The 17,066-nt window shown below is 38.5% G+C and overlaps 2 protein-coding genes across 7 annotated transcripts in view; one reads left to right on the forward strand and one right to left on the reverse strand.

Moving 5' to 3' along the window:
• Positions 1 to 198: 198 nt before the first annotated feature.
• mapk8a (mitogen-activated protein kinase 8a) lies at positions 199 to 14,494 on the reverse strand. 4 transcript variants are annotated; one of them, XM_032552570.1, is made up of 12 exons: positions 11,572 to 11,780; positions 8,712 to 8,878; positions 7,763 to 7,892; positions 7,556 to 7,614; positions 7,311 to 7,449; positions 6,547 to 6,712; positions 6,234 to 6,305; positions 4,930 to 5,112; positions 4,701 to 4,825; positions 4,507 to 4,570; positions 2,500 to 2,577; positions 199 to 1,647 (listed from the first exon to the last, which is right to left on the reverse strand). In XM_032552570.1, the coding sequence occupies exons 1-12, from the start codon at positions 11,578 to 11,580 to the stop codon at positions 1,466 to 1,468; spliced, it is 1,374 nt and encodes a 457-aa protein (XP_032408461.1). In that variant the 5' UTR covers positions 11,581 to 11,780; the 3' UTR covers positions 199 to 1,465. The 4 variants fall into 4 exon arrangements, with proteins under 4 accessions (XP_032408461.1, XP_032408460.1, XP_032408459.1 ...); XM_032552569.1 differs by lacking the exons at positions 6,234 to 6,305; positions 11,572 to 11,780 and adding exons at positions 5,791 to 5,862; positions 14,315 to 14,494 and having other exon boundaries at positions 668 to 1,647; XM_032552568.1 differs by lacking the exon at positions 11,572 to 11,780 and adding an exon at positions 14,315 to 14,494 and having other exon boundaries at positions 668 to 1,647.
• Positions 14,495 to 14,743: 249 nt separating this feature from the next.
• Positions 14,744 to 17,066, forward strand: part of ptpn20 (protein tyrosine phosphatase non-receptor type 20) — a 34,040-nt gene continuing 31,717 nt past the window's right edge. For all 3 annotated transcript variants that reach the window (XM_032552560.1, XM_032552561.1, XM_032552562.1), the window contains exon 1: positions 14,744 to 14,850. The gene's annotated coding sequence lies outside the window, so the exon portion shown is untranslated. The remainder of the gene's footprint in view (positions 14,851 to 17,066) is intronic.

Consider the following 17,066-nt stretch of genomic DNA (forward strand, 5'->3'; position numbering starts at 1 on the left):
ATATATACCACTATATTGTATATTTAAAAATGAAAGTGTCTGAGTGGTTAATGGTATGAAGTCATGGAACTGAGGAGAATCTGAGAACCACTGAACTGAGTAAGGGCACTTTATACGGAAAAGGGTGGAGTGACTTATTTGGACTTAGTTTCTGGTGTCTTAAATTATAGTACCCTACTCTAGTCATTGAAGACATTACAGATTTGGACAAATTTATTGGTAACCCTGGTAACAATGTGCAGATGCTATAGAAGCAGCCACCAATTAAATTAGTGTCAGAGCTGCACAATCTTACATTGAAAATTTGTGAAAAACACGAAATGAGTACATCTGCCATTAAGAAATAATTGTTAACCAAATCACAAACGGACCATTTATATGTACCCTTAACAATGCCTTTAATATACACATACCTGAAGTTATTTTATGATGCTTTACTTATTCAAGTTAATGAGCAAGAGCATCTAATTTGTCCTAGAGAACTGTGCTTCTGTTTAACTGACTTAGTAGAACAGCTCAGTCACCTGATGGTTCAGGGTAACAAGTCCCTTTCCTTTAGATTTTCAGAAGATGAAACGTTTATAAATATTGGGAAAAGAGCAAGTACTAATATTGGTATCAATGCTATTAAAACGAATTATCCCCTACCCTCACACATACAAAATAATTGTCCTTGAGGTTGAATTTTTAATCAAAATTTCAAGTCAAGGGTTCAAGCACTTCCCTGCTCCTTATAAATCAGATTTTTTTTTACTCTACATTCACCCCTTCTTCCCATCTAAAGAAGTTTCACTTACAAATTACATTTATGTCTGCAAATAAGGAAATTTTATAATTATACCATTTTATAGTAAAAAATAAAACCCTGTCATCAGAATGTTCAAATACACACACTGAGACAGGTTTGTAAAAAGTAATATATTAACTTGGACACACCAAGATCTGTTTTCTACAAGAAAACTTAGTAACAGCTTGAAAATAAAATCATTCATTTGCATCATTGCAGTTCAAGATGAAATGTGCTATAAACTACTGTCTGAGAGAACTTATATATGTTCCTTCCAAAGTTCACAAAAAAGCAAAAAATATACTCAACATGATATTCCAGTCAATACATTATGGTTTTTGACTGCAGTAGTAAGTAAAAAAAACAAAAAAAACAGCAGTAGATAAAGTACACTCATATCCTTCCCATTACATACATCACAGTTTCACATCAAAACATTTTCGCATTTTGCCTCTTGCAGCAAAAATACAGTAATCATGATATCACCTTATTCAAACCACAATAATTTACAGCAGAACAGGTCAGGTAGAGGGATGGGAGGGACAAAGAACAAACTGTACATCAAATCCTCAACTCTATAAACTAACAATTACCTTAACACTCTCCCATCACACATACACACACGCTGATGAGGAAAGGTTTGTTTTGAACATGTACAGTAGATGTGTTCTTGTGTAGTTATCTGCAGCAGGCCAGCGCACTGAGGGAGGTGTGGCTGTCCAAGCTGCTGTCTGTCTCCGAGCCCAAAGCGGGGTCACTGCCGGGATCGGTCGGCTCTGTAGACATGGAGGAGACGTCGTTGGCCGAAGAGGAGGAGGAGGAAGATGTGGGCTGAGGAGGACTGTCGATCACTGCTGCACCTGTGCTGCGAAAAACAGGCAAACGCATAGGTTTCACTGAAATATAAAGAGCACTGCCATTTTCTGATGAGCTCAGGCTATAGAGGGGGACCATAGCAGCTAAACATCTAAATGTAAAATTGTAAATTTTGCAAAATTTAGAACATAAAGAAAATAAAAAATTGACTTAAAAGTTTTACGGTCTTTTAAAAATTCATAAAACCATAAAAAAATGTTACAAATGTTTTCATTTCCAGCTATTTTCTCATAAGTAGGTTATGTTACAATGAGCAAAAACTGGTGAAATTACTTTAATCATTCATAATTATACCACAATTTATTGCACTTATTTAACTGAATAAATCTTCAAAAATAAAAAGAGTGCCTTTATAAAATGCTGTAAAAACAAAAAAAGATTCTGCATTCCTCAGCACAACCATAAAACCATGCTTAACTCAGCTGCAGAGACTAATGTGACAAAATTCTGCAGCTTTCAGCAGAGCTGCATGTTCTTCTTTCAGAGTGGAAATCATGGCTCAAACACGACTGGAAAGAATAAAACGAGCTTAAAGTCCTGTTCTTAAAATACACCAAACAACTACCAATATTTATCAGCTGTGGCAGTTTTGAAGAAGAAAGAATCCCTTACTTGTGTTGTATCAAAATAAATATATATTAGGCAGTGTCATTGTAAAATTTTACATTTACATTGGGGCTGCACAGCACATTATTCTTGGTTTGATATAATTGCAAAATAAGGAATCTTTGCCAAATATTCAATCTCAATGACATAAGTTTACATAATTAACATGGTGGTGCATCTACTCTAATTCTCCCATATTTTAACTAACCCATGTTATAGGGATTACTCACCTAAAGCAGTGGGTTGACCTCTGATCACTCCATTTTTTGTTCGTTCCTCCCATTCGATCACTTCCTTATAAATTAGCTCTGGAAAACAAAAAGTGCAGCAAAAGGTCAAGGTAAGCTCAGTGGTTTAATGGAAATTGTCAATGGGTATATTCAGGAACATCAAGTCTTTTACATAAGGTTGGGGTGCATAACATACTGCTCATCCCAAAACAACATCACATTCTAATTTGGACTGGGTATGCTGGTGTGTGACCCTTCTAAAAATGAGTGAGAGGGTCATTATCACCTGACAGGCATTGAGATGAGCTCATCTTGCTGCACGATTGAAACTGATATTTAGTCACAGTCTTTCCTATGCAAGACAGAATCCTATTCCTCACAGTAGAAAAACATAAACCAGGCTTTTAAAATGCTTTGAACTTGTAACAAGTCCAAATGTGAAAAAATAATCCAGTTATTCTTTTTAATACATATAATACCTTGCAAATGTTTTCATACCCCTCACATCTTCTCATGCTACAATCACATAATACTATATAACTTATTGGAATTTTTGGGATAAAATTAGTGTTTAATTATACAGTGGAAGTGAAATGTTTTCATACTATTTTATCAATAAAAATCCCATCAGTGTGGCATGCACTTGCGTTTAACTACCTTCCCCCAGAACCATTAATCTCGTAAAACCAATTTCCTCCAGAAGTCGTCTGACTTAGTTGTACATCAACTTGTGTAACTTAATCTCAGTTAAACAGCAGTTATATGAATATCTCAGAGATTTGTTAGATAACTTAACAGAAAAAAACAGTAGTGTAAATCAAGGGGGCAGCTTGCCATGGTAGCATTTGATAGGGTAGCACACAAAATTAAGATAATATTTCAAATGTGCCCTTAAAACGTTTTCTTTTGATTCTATGCAACTCTGGTGTGTTGATTAGGATAGCATGCTTGCTGCTGAGAATGTGGATACTAGGTTACCTGCTCTCTGTGGGACTGTCACTGTATTGAATTTTATTCTGCCCTGAAATCTCAAATCATTTTCACATCCAACTGTTTGTGGAACAGCAGAATGATGGGCTCCCCAGGGTACAATTCACATGAGAGCCACCACTGCCAAGGAGCAACCCAAGAGGTTGGAAATAAAGTTTTGGCAAGGTTTAAAGAAGGGTTAGGTTAATGAATGCCAAACAGAGAAATGTTTAATCCACCATCCCAAAATAAATAGCATTTACAACTTTAAACCTATCAAGACATGTCCATCCACCCAGACTAAGAGACTGACTAAGGGGAGGATTAACCAGAGAAGAAGCCAAGAGGCTCATGGTAACTGGAGGAGTTACTATTCGATACTCTGAACACACCGTCCCACAGTGACACATGTTGGTGGCAGCATTATGCTGCAGGGATGCTTTTCTTCAGTAATAAGAGGGAAGCTGGTGACAGTTGATGGTAATATAGATGGAGCTAAATATAAGACATCTGGAAGAAAATCTGTTAGAATAGCATGTGTCCCAGTTAAAATCCAGACAGAAATCTGGGTAATTCAACTGGGGGAATCATTTGAAAATATGCTCTCTATCCCATTTCACAGTGCTTAATATTCTGCTCTTTTAGTAGCAAGAAGTGCTTCTACTCTATTGAGTGAAATAAAGGCAAACCACACTTTCCAATTCCTCCTATTTCTTAATTACTACTACTGCACTACTAAAAATTGTGAAAATGGGTAATATACATTTAAGATTCAAAGATAGAAATAGTTGTCCATTCCAATGTCATGTTTTTTTTAATATAATTTACCTAAAAAACTGTTAACTGTTTATTATTACTATTACTATTATTTGTATTTTTTAAACTAAGTTTAAATGATAAAGGCAAGCAAAAAATGTTTGCTTGGAGCATTTTCAGGGATAGAGACATTGATGCATCTTTATTTATGCGTTTCAAACCAAGTCAACAACAAGTGAATTTGTTAAGTGCAGAGCCGGGAAGATAACCAGGTTGTCTAACCTTTCCACTCCTCCACAGTGTGCTCTCTTTCATCCAGTGTCCTGTCTGGGATCTTTGGGGGCGGCTAAAAATAAAACCAGAACAGAAAAGCAAATTTGATTTGAACGGCATCCTGGTATAAGAAGAGAAATGGCACGTTATGCAATGTAACAAACGTTTGTGTATTCTGCTCATCTCTCCAGAGATCCACTCACCGCTTCCACTTCAGCAGGATCGTACCAAACATTAATATATGGGTGGTGCAAGGCTTCTTCCACAGAGATGCGCTTTGACGCATCAATCACAAGCATCTTGGATAACAGGTCTCTGGCTTGGCTTGCTGCAACAAGATACAACAAGCAGACATGGTGCAATGGTATTCATAAAAAATAAAGACAAATCATGGTTCAAATTTGCATTTATTATACAGAGGATGTTACATACCTTTCAGTTTGTTGTGATCAGAGTCAGCAGGGAAGAGCACATCTGGGAAGAGCTTCTCGAAACTGTATCCGGCGTACCGTGGTCTGTTTTCTACATACGTTCTCACTGAGTGATTCAGTTTCATTAGAAAATCCTGAGATGGAGTGCCTAGCTGCTCAATCACCTTGTTCCACTGGTCGATATCTGATGTGGAAATGTTAAAGGAAAGGACCTCACACAAACACACGCTACCGGAAGAGCAGCTTGACATTTAACTTTGCTTTGAGGTGCAAAAGTTAAATGCAACTCTGTGAGTTCATATATATACAGAAAAACACACGCAGTGTAATATTAAGAGCAGAAAGTTAATAGTAATGATTAACAGTATATTATTTCATTTTTAAACCCAAATTAAAAGTGAGGACATAATGAAAAAACATTATAAGTTCTTTAGATGCACAAAATTCTCCCCATCAAATGCATTTTGCCTAAATAGTTACAATGACCAAATGACTTTTTCTCCCAACTCCTCCAGTTTTAATTGGGAACACTTGAATTACATTTATGGGGCTTGTGAAAAAACCATTGGCTGTTACATCCAAATGCTTATTTATGTAGAGACATGGCCAATTGTAAGAGTTTCAGAAACTTTCAAGCAACTCTACAGGCATTCAACACAAAATAAAGCAGATACCACTCACTCACTAGTACCCTGGATCTTCAAGGTGACTTCAGGGTTTCATAGGTGGGTGCAGTAGCACAAGCAATGTAGGTCATGGAGAGTGCGATGGATAGAAAACCATAACAGAAGAAGCATTCATGATGGTGGTGGACGTCTTCATAATGAAATGATGACATGTTGATCAATGAGGGGAAGGATACGATCAGTGCCAGGGAACAAAACACTCCCCCTGATCATCTCAGCCACAATGCAGCCCACTGACCACACATCCACTTTGGATGGACATTAGGAAGACAGACAGGTGAACATGCAAATAAATGATAAAGAGAGAAAAAATTACATAAAAACAAATAATGTGAGAGAAAACCAAAGACAATGGCAAAGGTGCAATGATGAAAATGTAGACCATTCAGCAATGAGCAAGCTGCATGAGAGAAAAAAAGCCAGAGGCCTTGTACATGTCAAAATTTATGTGCAACCAACAACTACCAATTGGAGATGAATTGACTTGTGTATTAGCATTTTTATGTAATTTCAAACCAAATAGCTTTACAAAACAAACAAGAAAAAAATTGAACACAATCAATAAAGCCTTTATGAATACTGTTAACGTAGAGGAAATACTCAGCAGACAGAAGGATACAGTCCCTTCCAGGGAAAAGGATTTTATGGCGAACCATTTCTGCCAGAATGCAGCCCACAGACCATATGTCCACTAATGAAGTGGACCACATTAACCAGAGTCAGTAAAAGTAAGGAATGCATTACAACAGGTTAGTTACACATAACAAGCTTGTTAGTGAGCATTTTCCTACAATTAGCTTTTGTTTATAGAACAGGCATTAAGTGGATCACCGAGTTACAGCTAGATTTAGTTCAATAAATATATATGTATATACATTTCCGTTCCCAAAATAGAAACATTGGACAACAGATATGTTAAACTAATCACTCACCGTTGGCCTGGTAGCCCATGCCCAGGATTACTTCTGGTGCTCTGTAGTAGCGTGTAACCACATATGGCGTCATCAGAAGGCCTGTGGCTGCCGTCCGAGCCAAGCCAAAGTCCAAAATCTTCAGCGTGCAATCAGACTTGACAACTATATTACTGGGCTTCAGATCCTGTCAATAATCAGGGTAATCAGTTAGAAGGGGGCTGTATCTGACACGCAGCTGAGATTCTCACTTTTACAGAATCAATGCCGTTTCTGGTTCAGGAAAACTGGTCTGTTTTCTTTCAAACTGTGAGGGCTCAGCCCTGGCCTTCAAAGAGGATATGCTCTCTGAGTGCCCTTCTAGTTACTGATCCATATGGCAAAATGATACATCTACCTGTCATTGTCAATTTGGAGGCTAGTAGTCTGTATCAGCTGATGTCAGCTACACAAAATGTGCAGGAAATTCTGTAGTTTGTTCAAGGTCATTTGACATTTGAGATTGGCCACTCTGATTTTAGGCTTGATCTGTTAACATTTTATACATACATATTTTTAGCAGCAATAATTACAATACCAAATAGTTACTTTACATTGTACCTAGAGTTTTTTAAATGCCTTTGTCAGTAGTTAAAGGACTATATTCATCCAGTAATCATGCCATTTGACTGCTTGCCCTTACACTTCAGTGTCACGTATCACAGCAAGTTTACCAGCTCAGGACTTTACACCTCAGAACATTGGCCCGACTTCAGGCTGTGTATTCGTGGCCAGCTGCTGCTCACCCTGTGTATGATCCCGGCACCATGGAGGTGTTTGATGCCACACAACATCTGATAGAGCAGGTACGACAACCTCTCATGGTCCAGCTCCATTTGAATCACTTGACACAGGTTGGCATCCATCAGCTCCATTACCAAGTATCTGATAGAAAAGAAAAGGGTTCATGATCCCGGCAGAGAGTCATCTTGGCAACAGGTACAGCAAGGTCTGATTCCCGTAACTGCACAGGCTATTTTTATTTACTTACACATCTTGGAAATCTTCTAGCGATTTTTGTGGCGTGAATACATTTAATAGGCCAATGATCTGTGAATAGAAATCAAGAGAAATAACTATCTTGTGATTTCACATCCATATAAACATGCTCAGACCACACAAAATGCTTTCTCTGTGTCATCTACTTGTGAAATAGAGGACACAGATATTTTGCATGTTAAAATAGTAGCACACTTACATTTTTGTGATTGACACATTTCATTAGGACTAGCTCTCTGTACGCCCTCTTAGCATGGGTTTGATTTTGAAAGGGTCGACTCAGCTTCTTGATGGCAACATTTCGTTCAAGGATTTGGTCATAAGCAGAGCTGAAGGGCAAAGACAGCAAGATAAATGCATCAAAAAAAGGCAACAGCTGACTCTCTCAAATATGTCCAAAGAAATAAAACGTAGAGATGTACCATTCAGATTTTTGTTGCAATTTTTTTCCCACTGTTTTCGTATAGGTTTGACCAACCAGTTTAAATTTAAGCCAATTCAAATTTCTCTATAGAAACTTTAATTTAAGAAGACTGAAGAACTGCTCTCTTCAGTCTTACTGATATGAACAGTCCATTTTCACATACGGAAATTAAATGTTAACATGCTTGTGTGAGAAAATGTAGTTGTTGTAAAATGTGAAAATAAAAAAAGTTCATGGAGTTGCCATCTTAGACTGGTCTTACCACCCAATACCATGATTTGTGCAACAACTAAACTGAACAGCAGACACAGCATAAGGTACAAAATACATTTAGATTCTTTTTTTGACACAGATTTCAAAAAGGTTGGCAACACTTCTAACATTTTTGGCTTTAAAGGATAAAAAACAACTTGACTATTGAGGCTTCCTAGTATCTGCTGAAAGTCATGCTCTCTCTCGCAGCTAAAATGAACCGCAGACATGTCAACATGTAGAATATACAGTTTTCTTTTAAATGACTTCTTCTCTGACATTATGATACTGAAAATAGCCAACAGTGTGTTTTTTCACATTGAAAAGCATTATTATCAGCTAGATCTGGCACTTTGTATGGTACAATCAGTGATTGGAACAGAGCATGATTTTACGGTTTTTAAGTGGCTGAACTAAGCTTTTTTCCACAGCATAGGTGTTAGCAGAACAAGGAGGATGCTGAACCACTCACCAGACGATTCCCTGTGCTCCTGAGCCGATGGGTCTTAGATTCTGGTATCGCTTCAGTACTGTAAATGTTGAATCCCCAACGTCTACACTGTAGAACTCTCTGTCTCTCTTGTTTTTGTTCATGGCAAAGTCTTCGATTACTGCTTTCTGTGCATCCAAAAATGTCCTCTGTGAAGAAGGAAACAAGTTTGAGTATCCGGCAGAGCGAGACTGATTCCACGGATATCGTAGGAGTTGCTGAGGTGAGTGGCAAGTAGCAAAAAACAGCAACAGAAGAAGAAAATCCTGCACTCAAGAAAACTGTTTAGACACTGCTGCATTTCACACTGATGCAATGCAGTTTCCTTTCTCAGCAAATCCTGGAAACCCACATGGACTAAAGATTGGATGTCATCATTTGCGATGGAAGAACAGCAAGCAAATCAGAGTTCTGCTCCATCACATGTAACAGAACTCCAGGTGACTGTGCCACGCTGGAAAACCAACCATGGTGATAATTCCTCTGAGTTTTTTTAGTGCAGCCCAAGACAGCTCACTTCTACAAGCGGGGTCTTTTACAGGTACATTTGCATTTGCACAAAGGCACTGTGGCCGCACCTAAAACACAAAACGAAGGTTTGTGCCAGTGGAGACCGTTGACTGTTTGATTACAAGAAGCTCAAACAGATCTTTCATTTTCTCCAGCTCTTGCATAAACAGTGCCACCACCCTCCTCGTTCCTCCACACAGCCGGCACTGAGTCCATATGAGGGAAATAATTGCCAGAACGAAGTGAGTCAGATCCCCTTCTGTTCCGCCAACGTCACAAAGACGTCCATAACATCCACCTCCCTCGCAGAAATGAAAATAGACATGCAGCTTCTTTTTATAATACAGACAGGAAAGCAGCTGGGCTTATTGGAGTTGTGATGTCTTGAATTCACTTGATGTTTTGTTTTTGCGGTTGTCAGTGAAAGGAATCAAAATTAAAGCATTACAAAGAGGTATTCTCACTTTGCAGCTTTAGATGCCATAAATTCCAACAGACACACTCACAGCCGTAAATATTAATGAGATCATATGTACTGATGCAAGCAGCTGCATGCTGCATCAACAAATTCTCCTGAAATCAATTACACACTTTCAGATTGCATTTTTGGGTCAGTCACACACAAACAGTCACATCAGTGCTCTAAAACGGCTCTTGAATACACAATCTGAGCCTGGTACTCCAGCTGCAATATGACATACAACAGGGCCCTGCAAAGGACGGTGACGGGAGCTTAAAGGGTCACTGGAGTGTCCACCTTCAGTCCAGGATCTTTTTCAGAGTGGATGCAGAAACATGTCATACTGGTCAAACACTTTCCATTAACTTTGACATGCTGCCATGAAGCAAACATCAAAAGCAGAACCTTCAGCCTCCTGCACAGCCTCTCTGGTTCAAGCCTTTTCAAGATAATGTGCTTTACATTACTAGACTTATTTTATGCTCTGACTTCTCATTTTTTATCTATTTTATACCAATATTTTTAACACACAGAATTCCTCTCATGTTGCAGCAAGCCACTCAGTTTACCCAGAAATTAATTTGAAATGGAAGGAGGTAAATCATGTGAAATGTTTGCTGCAAAAGCAGAAATATACTGTAACGTTGCTTTGTGAATTTAGTGCTTAAAATTGACTAAAATCTTGGTTTATATAAAATGCTGAATAAAACCAATGACTAAAACCCATAATTTACATAAACATTTTAACAAATTAGAATAACATGAGGAAGTTTGTTTTTGCAATTCCTTAAAAATGTCAAACTAATGTAGATTCATAACACAGAGTGATACTTTGCACTCATTTATTGTTGATTCACTTATAGCTTACAGCTAATGAACACCTCATTTAGTTTCTTAGGAAAAAATTTAATATTACAAAACACAATAAAAAGGGGATTAACACAGAAATGCCATTCTACTAATAGACCAGGTTGCCAAGTTTTCCATCCAACTGGTTTGAATGCATCTGCCCTGAAATAAATAACCTCCAAAACACTACATCTAAGCATTCTTTCACAACTGCGATAATGCATAAAGTTATGACGATGATTGCCATTTGACATACTGTGTGACTCCACTTCTGCACCTGTTCCTACCCCACTTTTTTCTTCCACTTAACTTTCCATTAATACTCTCAATACAGCATTCTGAAGAGAAAGCTTCTTTTGTAATGACCTTTTGTGGCTCAAGTGTCCTAGAGAAAATCAATAACGGTGTGCACACGATGTAGGTTATAACTGTTCACAAAACACTACTGCTTGAAACTATTTAAAAACGAGAAATATTCTTGAAAAATACTGTTCTTTTTTTCGTAGGAATCATTGGCCTAGCAAATAAAATAAAAATAGGAGATCTCCTGCTTCTAAATCCTATATCTTGAAAGGAAATCAAGATAAATCCCACTGTTACTTTGATTGTAAAAGCTAAGTTGACAGCAGTAGCCCATTTTCGTCCTGATGGAGTCGGTTGAAGGAAAATGACTGAAGTGCTGCATCAGGAGACAGACATGCATACTGAACTGATGCAGCCAGATTAAGCCGGCTGGACGCCGCACACAGGCACATTTTTATGGCAGCGATAATAATGGCACCCATATCGTAATATGACAGAGTGCGCTGTTGGTGCTGACTGTATAGCCTGTGGCTAATTTGAAAGCTGCAGCTATATTATCATGCAACGGCAGGAATAATCATTAATCGGGGGATAAATGGAGCTGCAATGTAAAAGTAAGGGGCTGAAGCAGCATGCACGCAACGATTTACGACCCTCCCCCCACGGCCCAAACAATGAGCAGCGCAGTCTGAGGAGCTGAGGTGTGAATCCTTATCTTACCTCTGTCATCAAATCAACAAGGGATCGATCCTGTTCTAAAGCCCATCCGGCGAACTTCGAACCGATCCGGAGCGGCTCCCCGATTGTTTATGCCGCCGCTGAAGGATGGTTTATCCCGTCGTGCGGCTTAAAAATACGTGACCTCACCAATTTCATTGCCTACGTTTCCAACCGGCTGCTACTGACAGGCCAGGACGCGCAATGCGCACACAGGGCATGCGTCCCAGCAGCGCGTCACACACAAGCAGAGACACACCCACCGCCTCCTCCTCCATGCATCCATCCTTCCAGCCTTCCTTCCGTCTGCCCATCTATGCAAATGAAACAATGTTTTGGTCTACTTCCGTTCTCTTCTGGATAGGTTATGTTAATCTTTCTGTGTCTGGCTCCGCTTTGAATAGTTACTTCCTGTTTCCAATTATGCTACTAGTCGAGGCTGCATATTACCACTGCATGCAAATTTTTATATGTCAGGCAATTTTGACAAAGACGACCCGGGAGGAAGTGATACGAATCACTGAGCAGTCAAGAGGTCAAAAACATGTTTATCATGTCTGAAAATACGAATTTCCAGGGAAAACTGATCCCTCTGCAACCTGTATTTGAAGGTCAATGTCCTCAAATTGGGCAATTCAGAGAAAAACTCTGGCATTGTACTCTTAGGACAATTTGATACATTAAACCCACAAACTCCAGTATAATTTCTTTACATTTTATGTGACCAACACAAAGCACTGCATAATTGTTGCATGAAACAATATATGATTTTCAAAAAACATTTTTACAAATAAAAATCTGAAAAGTGTGGCTTGATTATGTGTTCAACCCCCTACAATAACTACATTGTTGGATTAAGTGTCACAATTACAACTTGAAGTCTCTGTGGTATGTTTGGACATTGAAATATTTCATGTCTTGTATACCTCAGGCACAGATAGGGGTAATGGTGTAATGACAACAAAAAATTTTGAAGTCTTGCCATACATTCTCAGTCGGATTTAGGTCTGCCCTTTGATTGGACCATTCTAACATATAGATATGTTTTATGTAAACCGTTCTGTTGCAGCCTGTCTATATATTTAGGCACATCGCCCAGTTGGAAAGTGAATTTCGGCATCATGCCTCAGTTCTTGTGTCATTTCTGAGAGGTTTGTGACTAGAAATGTCCTGCTTGGAACTCCATCCCTCTTCCCGTCAACCCTGACCAGCTTCTGCGCCTGCTGAAGACAAGCATCCTGACAGCATGGTGCTGTCAGGATGGTGTGTTCAAAGTGATGCACGGTTTCACATTTCTTGCAATTCATGAAATGGGATGCAACAAAGTTAGGTTTAGTGTTGTTCAAGCTCCTAGGAGGTACTTCAGATATCATATATGATATAGGCAGAAACTTGCAAAGACAGTGAAATTGGACACATGAACATAAATGAATAGCTTACTGTGTATTTTCAACTATCCTAACTTACACACAAATCCATGAGCATATTTGTAAGTTATAAATGCACGCCTTTATATCTGGTGGTCTAACATCCCTTGCTAGAGCTTGTTCCTGGGTCACTGTTATTCACTTTTTGTACTGAAAGTTCTGGAAATGTTTCCATTCTTGTTATCTCTTAAGTCATTCTTGATTGAGCAAAGATCAACAAGCGTCACCTAATCTTTTTGGGGGGTTTCCACATTAAACTGCTTATATTTACTAAGCTAATAATCTGTTGCAAGATCTCAAAGTAACATTAAAGGCCCTCCAATAAGTTTTCTTAGTATCCCTGTATTTACCTTTTCCATCTTCCTGTCAACGGTTAGCGGTTTTTGTTTTCCGGTTAACAGGGATCATGAAGAAAAGTATTCCCACACCACGATTTTACTACTCCCTCGATGTTTTCCTAGAGGAATGGTGTATTGAGGGTAATGTGCATTTTCTATGAAGCCTATAAAGTAAAATCCTGGTTCCATTTCCAGAGCACCTTCTACCAGATGTTTTCTTGGTCCCCAATATGTGGTGGCTTGAGCTGAACAAAAGCTTCTTTCTTGCGCGACTAATGGTTCTTCTGTCATAAACGAATGCACATCTCGCACTGATATTTTATTTGTAAAAGTTCTTAAAACCTACCACACCTTTATGTCTATCAAAGCAAATCCCAATAAACTACATTGACTTTTGTGATTGTGTCAACATTTGAAAAAGTTCAAGAAGACAATTTGGTTTTACAGCGTTTTATGTGGACACTTTATTAAATCAAAGAGCTGTCAGTAAACTTCTTGTTAGATTTGCAGGCTAATAACATTACAGTCATCACCTGCCTTTAATTTCAATTTAATGTCATATTTTCAATGGTCTGATCTGTAAAGGCATATTTTTAAATCTGTTCAGAGTGGGGTCTAAATTGAGGACAAGGACATTCATTGGCTCTGCAGAAATCTGAACAGCATAGTAGAACAACGTGAGGGCACCATCTACAGCTCATGCATCATTTCTATACGCTACAACGGCCGTGCCATGCTCTGCGCATGTGACTCCAAAGCGGTGCCAAGGAGGACATTCGGTAAATTTGCGTTAACTCCGCGCTCAGCAGCAGGACACATGCTCCCTGCACCTACCTCGTAACCCCGGATCGTTTTTTTCTTTTTCTTTTTTTTTTAAAATCCTGCCTCTGTGCAGATATCCCGGGGCCTGCAGAGAGACGCTGAGCGCAGCGGCATGGACAGGACTCCCAGCAGCAAGGCAGAGCTACTACATTTTCTTACCCCTTGTTCGAAGAGAGCCCGCAGTGTTATGATCATCGTCGGGGAGCTGCCCTGCAGCAGCGGGATGCTTCGTCCTTCCCAGGCTTCAGCGTAGCAGCGCATCTATCCCCGGGGATCCACCGCACCTTTGGGCGTCAGACGGATTTAGTTAAATCGGTGTAGCTGATCTCATACCACCCGCTTATTGGTGGCTCTGACCTGTCGCTGTCAAACCGCGATGTTAATCCAATCAAGTGTTTAAAAGCAGATAGGCTAAGAATAGAGGCAATTGCTGTAAAAAAAAAAAAAAAAGAGAGAGAGAGAGAAAAGTTTGATTTCTTCGGCAGAAGATCTGCTTGGGGTGTAGAGAGCAAACGGTTCAGGCTCCATGTATAGTTAATGTCATTGATGAATCACCTGCCAGGAGCGAGCAGCCTTTACTGGGAGGACATCACAGCGGCATTGCGATGATCGCAGAGATTGCTTTGGATCTGTGGTGGGAGCACTGAAGATAAATAATCTACACAAGATCAGAAACTGGTTACATATGCTGCCAGGTAATTATTTTATTTTATTTTTACTGTGTCACCTTCGTTTCAGTGTGTTTTCTGGCAGTTTGCACAGCTGCAATTGGTATATTTACAGTTTTATAATGGTGATCTGTTGGTTAATGTAGATTTGAGACAGAATGAGACACCCAGTGTTGACACTGCATAGTAAAGCCTTTATGTTAGTGCTTATCAGAGGAAAAGATAAACAGTAGATGCTCATGTGATTCATCCCATAAGTAACTTGTAACATGGAGTTTTAGGAGAGCTCGATCCAAGGAGGCATGTTGGCCTAATTTACTCTAAGCACACTTTAGCTCTTCTATACACCTCGGTCTGTGTTAATGTGTGTTTCCTATTTTATTTATCAGACATTCATCGAGTGTTTTTGCAATAGACAGGTTTAGAGTTACAGAGGTCTAGAGAAATGACTGAGCTATATTGTGGTAAACAGCTTATAAAAGAAGCATTGTTGCAGTTGCCACAAAAAATGTTTTCCAGACACCTGAAGATGACTTCAGATATGTCTGATTATATGATCTAGTTCTTGAGAAATAGAGATACATAAATAGAAAATGAATTGCAGATTTTGAGATTAAACAAAGAAGAAAATAAACTTTAATATGATTTGTTTCAGTTCAGTTTAGTTTAATTCAACTCTGTTCAGTTCAGTTTGATGCAGTTCAATCCTATTCAGTTCTATTCAGTTTGTTTATCAAAAATATACTATCTTCAGGTTGTTTATAAGAGAAACCAGCCTAATTCATACTCAGTTGTACAGATATGGAGTTGCAGCAATCAACAGACCAGTAAACAATCAGCCTGTTTTTCCTTCATCAGCTCTGACCTTTTATTTGAGTGTGTGTAAAATTGAAGAACATCAATTGTTAGCAGTCCATAAATCAGCAAACCAGCAAAATGGGATTTGATTAAGTTTTTTGAGCTAAATAACATTTCTTCTGACCCCTTCATCCAAAACTATGCATCTAATACAAACAGGGTTTTTATTTATCTTTTGTATCACACTTTTTTCTTTAAAAGGAATTAATCAAAATCTCAAACTCCCAGATGTTATAGAAAGACAGAACTTGGTATTGTAGTTGCATCTCTACTTCTCTAATTTAGAATTACATGATAAAATCAACTGGATGCAATACAATCCCTGACTAGTTCTAATTCAAAATTCTAGTTAGATACTAATAGTTAAATACTCTAGTTAAATACTAATTCTAGTTCTAAATGTTCTCATTTTTTCCTTGTTATAATAATGCTTTCAAATAAAATTTTAATGCCGGTTGGTAGGGCTACATGACATTAGGAACGCATACTATTGCAGTATAATTTTTCAATGTTGTAATGGAAATTTCAGTTGCAGTTAAGCTAGAGTCTCCCTGCTCTTCCTTTTTCCCCCATCACCAAAGTATGAGGTGAGGAGATTGGGAGTAGGGAAAGTGGATCCAGCTGGCCAAATATATTACTGGGACGTAAAGTGTGAATGCAAGACCCTTGAAATTTAAATTGTTATTAAAGATAGCATCCAAACAATCCTTTGCTGTTGCAGTTTTGCACATACTGATAATAAGAATTGGTCACTTTGATTTGATATACATTGTGCAGCTCAAAGTTAAGTGCAAAACAAGCTTTCAGAACTTGCTTTGAAGATCAGCTAGTAAATCTAGTACACATTTTGGTGCTTGTTGCATTCCTTAAAAGTTAGATCCTCAAAATAACATTTTGAAGAAGCACAGCTACAGAGGTTTTCACTGATGACTGTGTGGGAACACCTGTGAACCTCCTATTTTCTTCTTTGACTACTCATAACAGTCAGAGCTACAATGACATGGTTTAGAGCCAAACTATGGCTGTAAAACGGTGGTACAACACTGGCTCCCCTTAGTACTTCTTATAGGAGACTTTGGTAAACGTTGTCATAATAGCAATGTACTCGGCAGCACTAAAAAGTAGGATTTCAATTCAATACAATGTTCACATTGTAACTCTTAGCATTACAATGTAATTAGTGATAAGTGTGTTTGTTTTATTCTGCCACACATTTAATCTTGTAAGTCAAGGACAAGTTCATTTTAAACAGAGGGATTAATTGAGGCCTAAAGTAATTGAGTTGCTTTGTTACTTTAAAAGCAGACCAACAATTGTATTATTGCAATGAAAGATGTAGGTAAACTCAGTGAAAGTAACAAAAAAAGATCTGATGGAGCAAACAT

This window comes from Xiphophorus hellerii, chromosome 22 (genome assembly GCF_003331165.1).
Source record: "Xiphophorus hellerii strain 12219 chromosome 22, Xiphophorus_hellerii-4.1, whole genome shotgun sequence".
Classification (NCBI taxonomy): domain Eukaryota; kingdom Metazoa; phylum Chordata; class Actinopteri; order Cyprinodontiformes; family Poeciliidae; genus Xiphophorus; species Xiphophorus hellerii.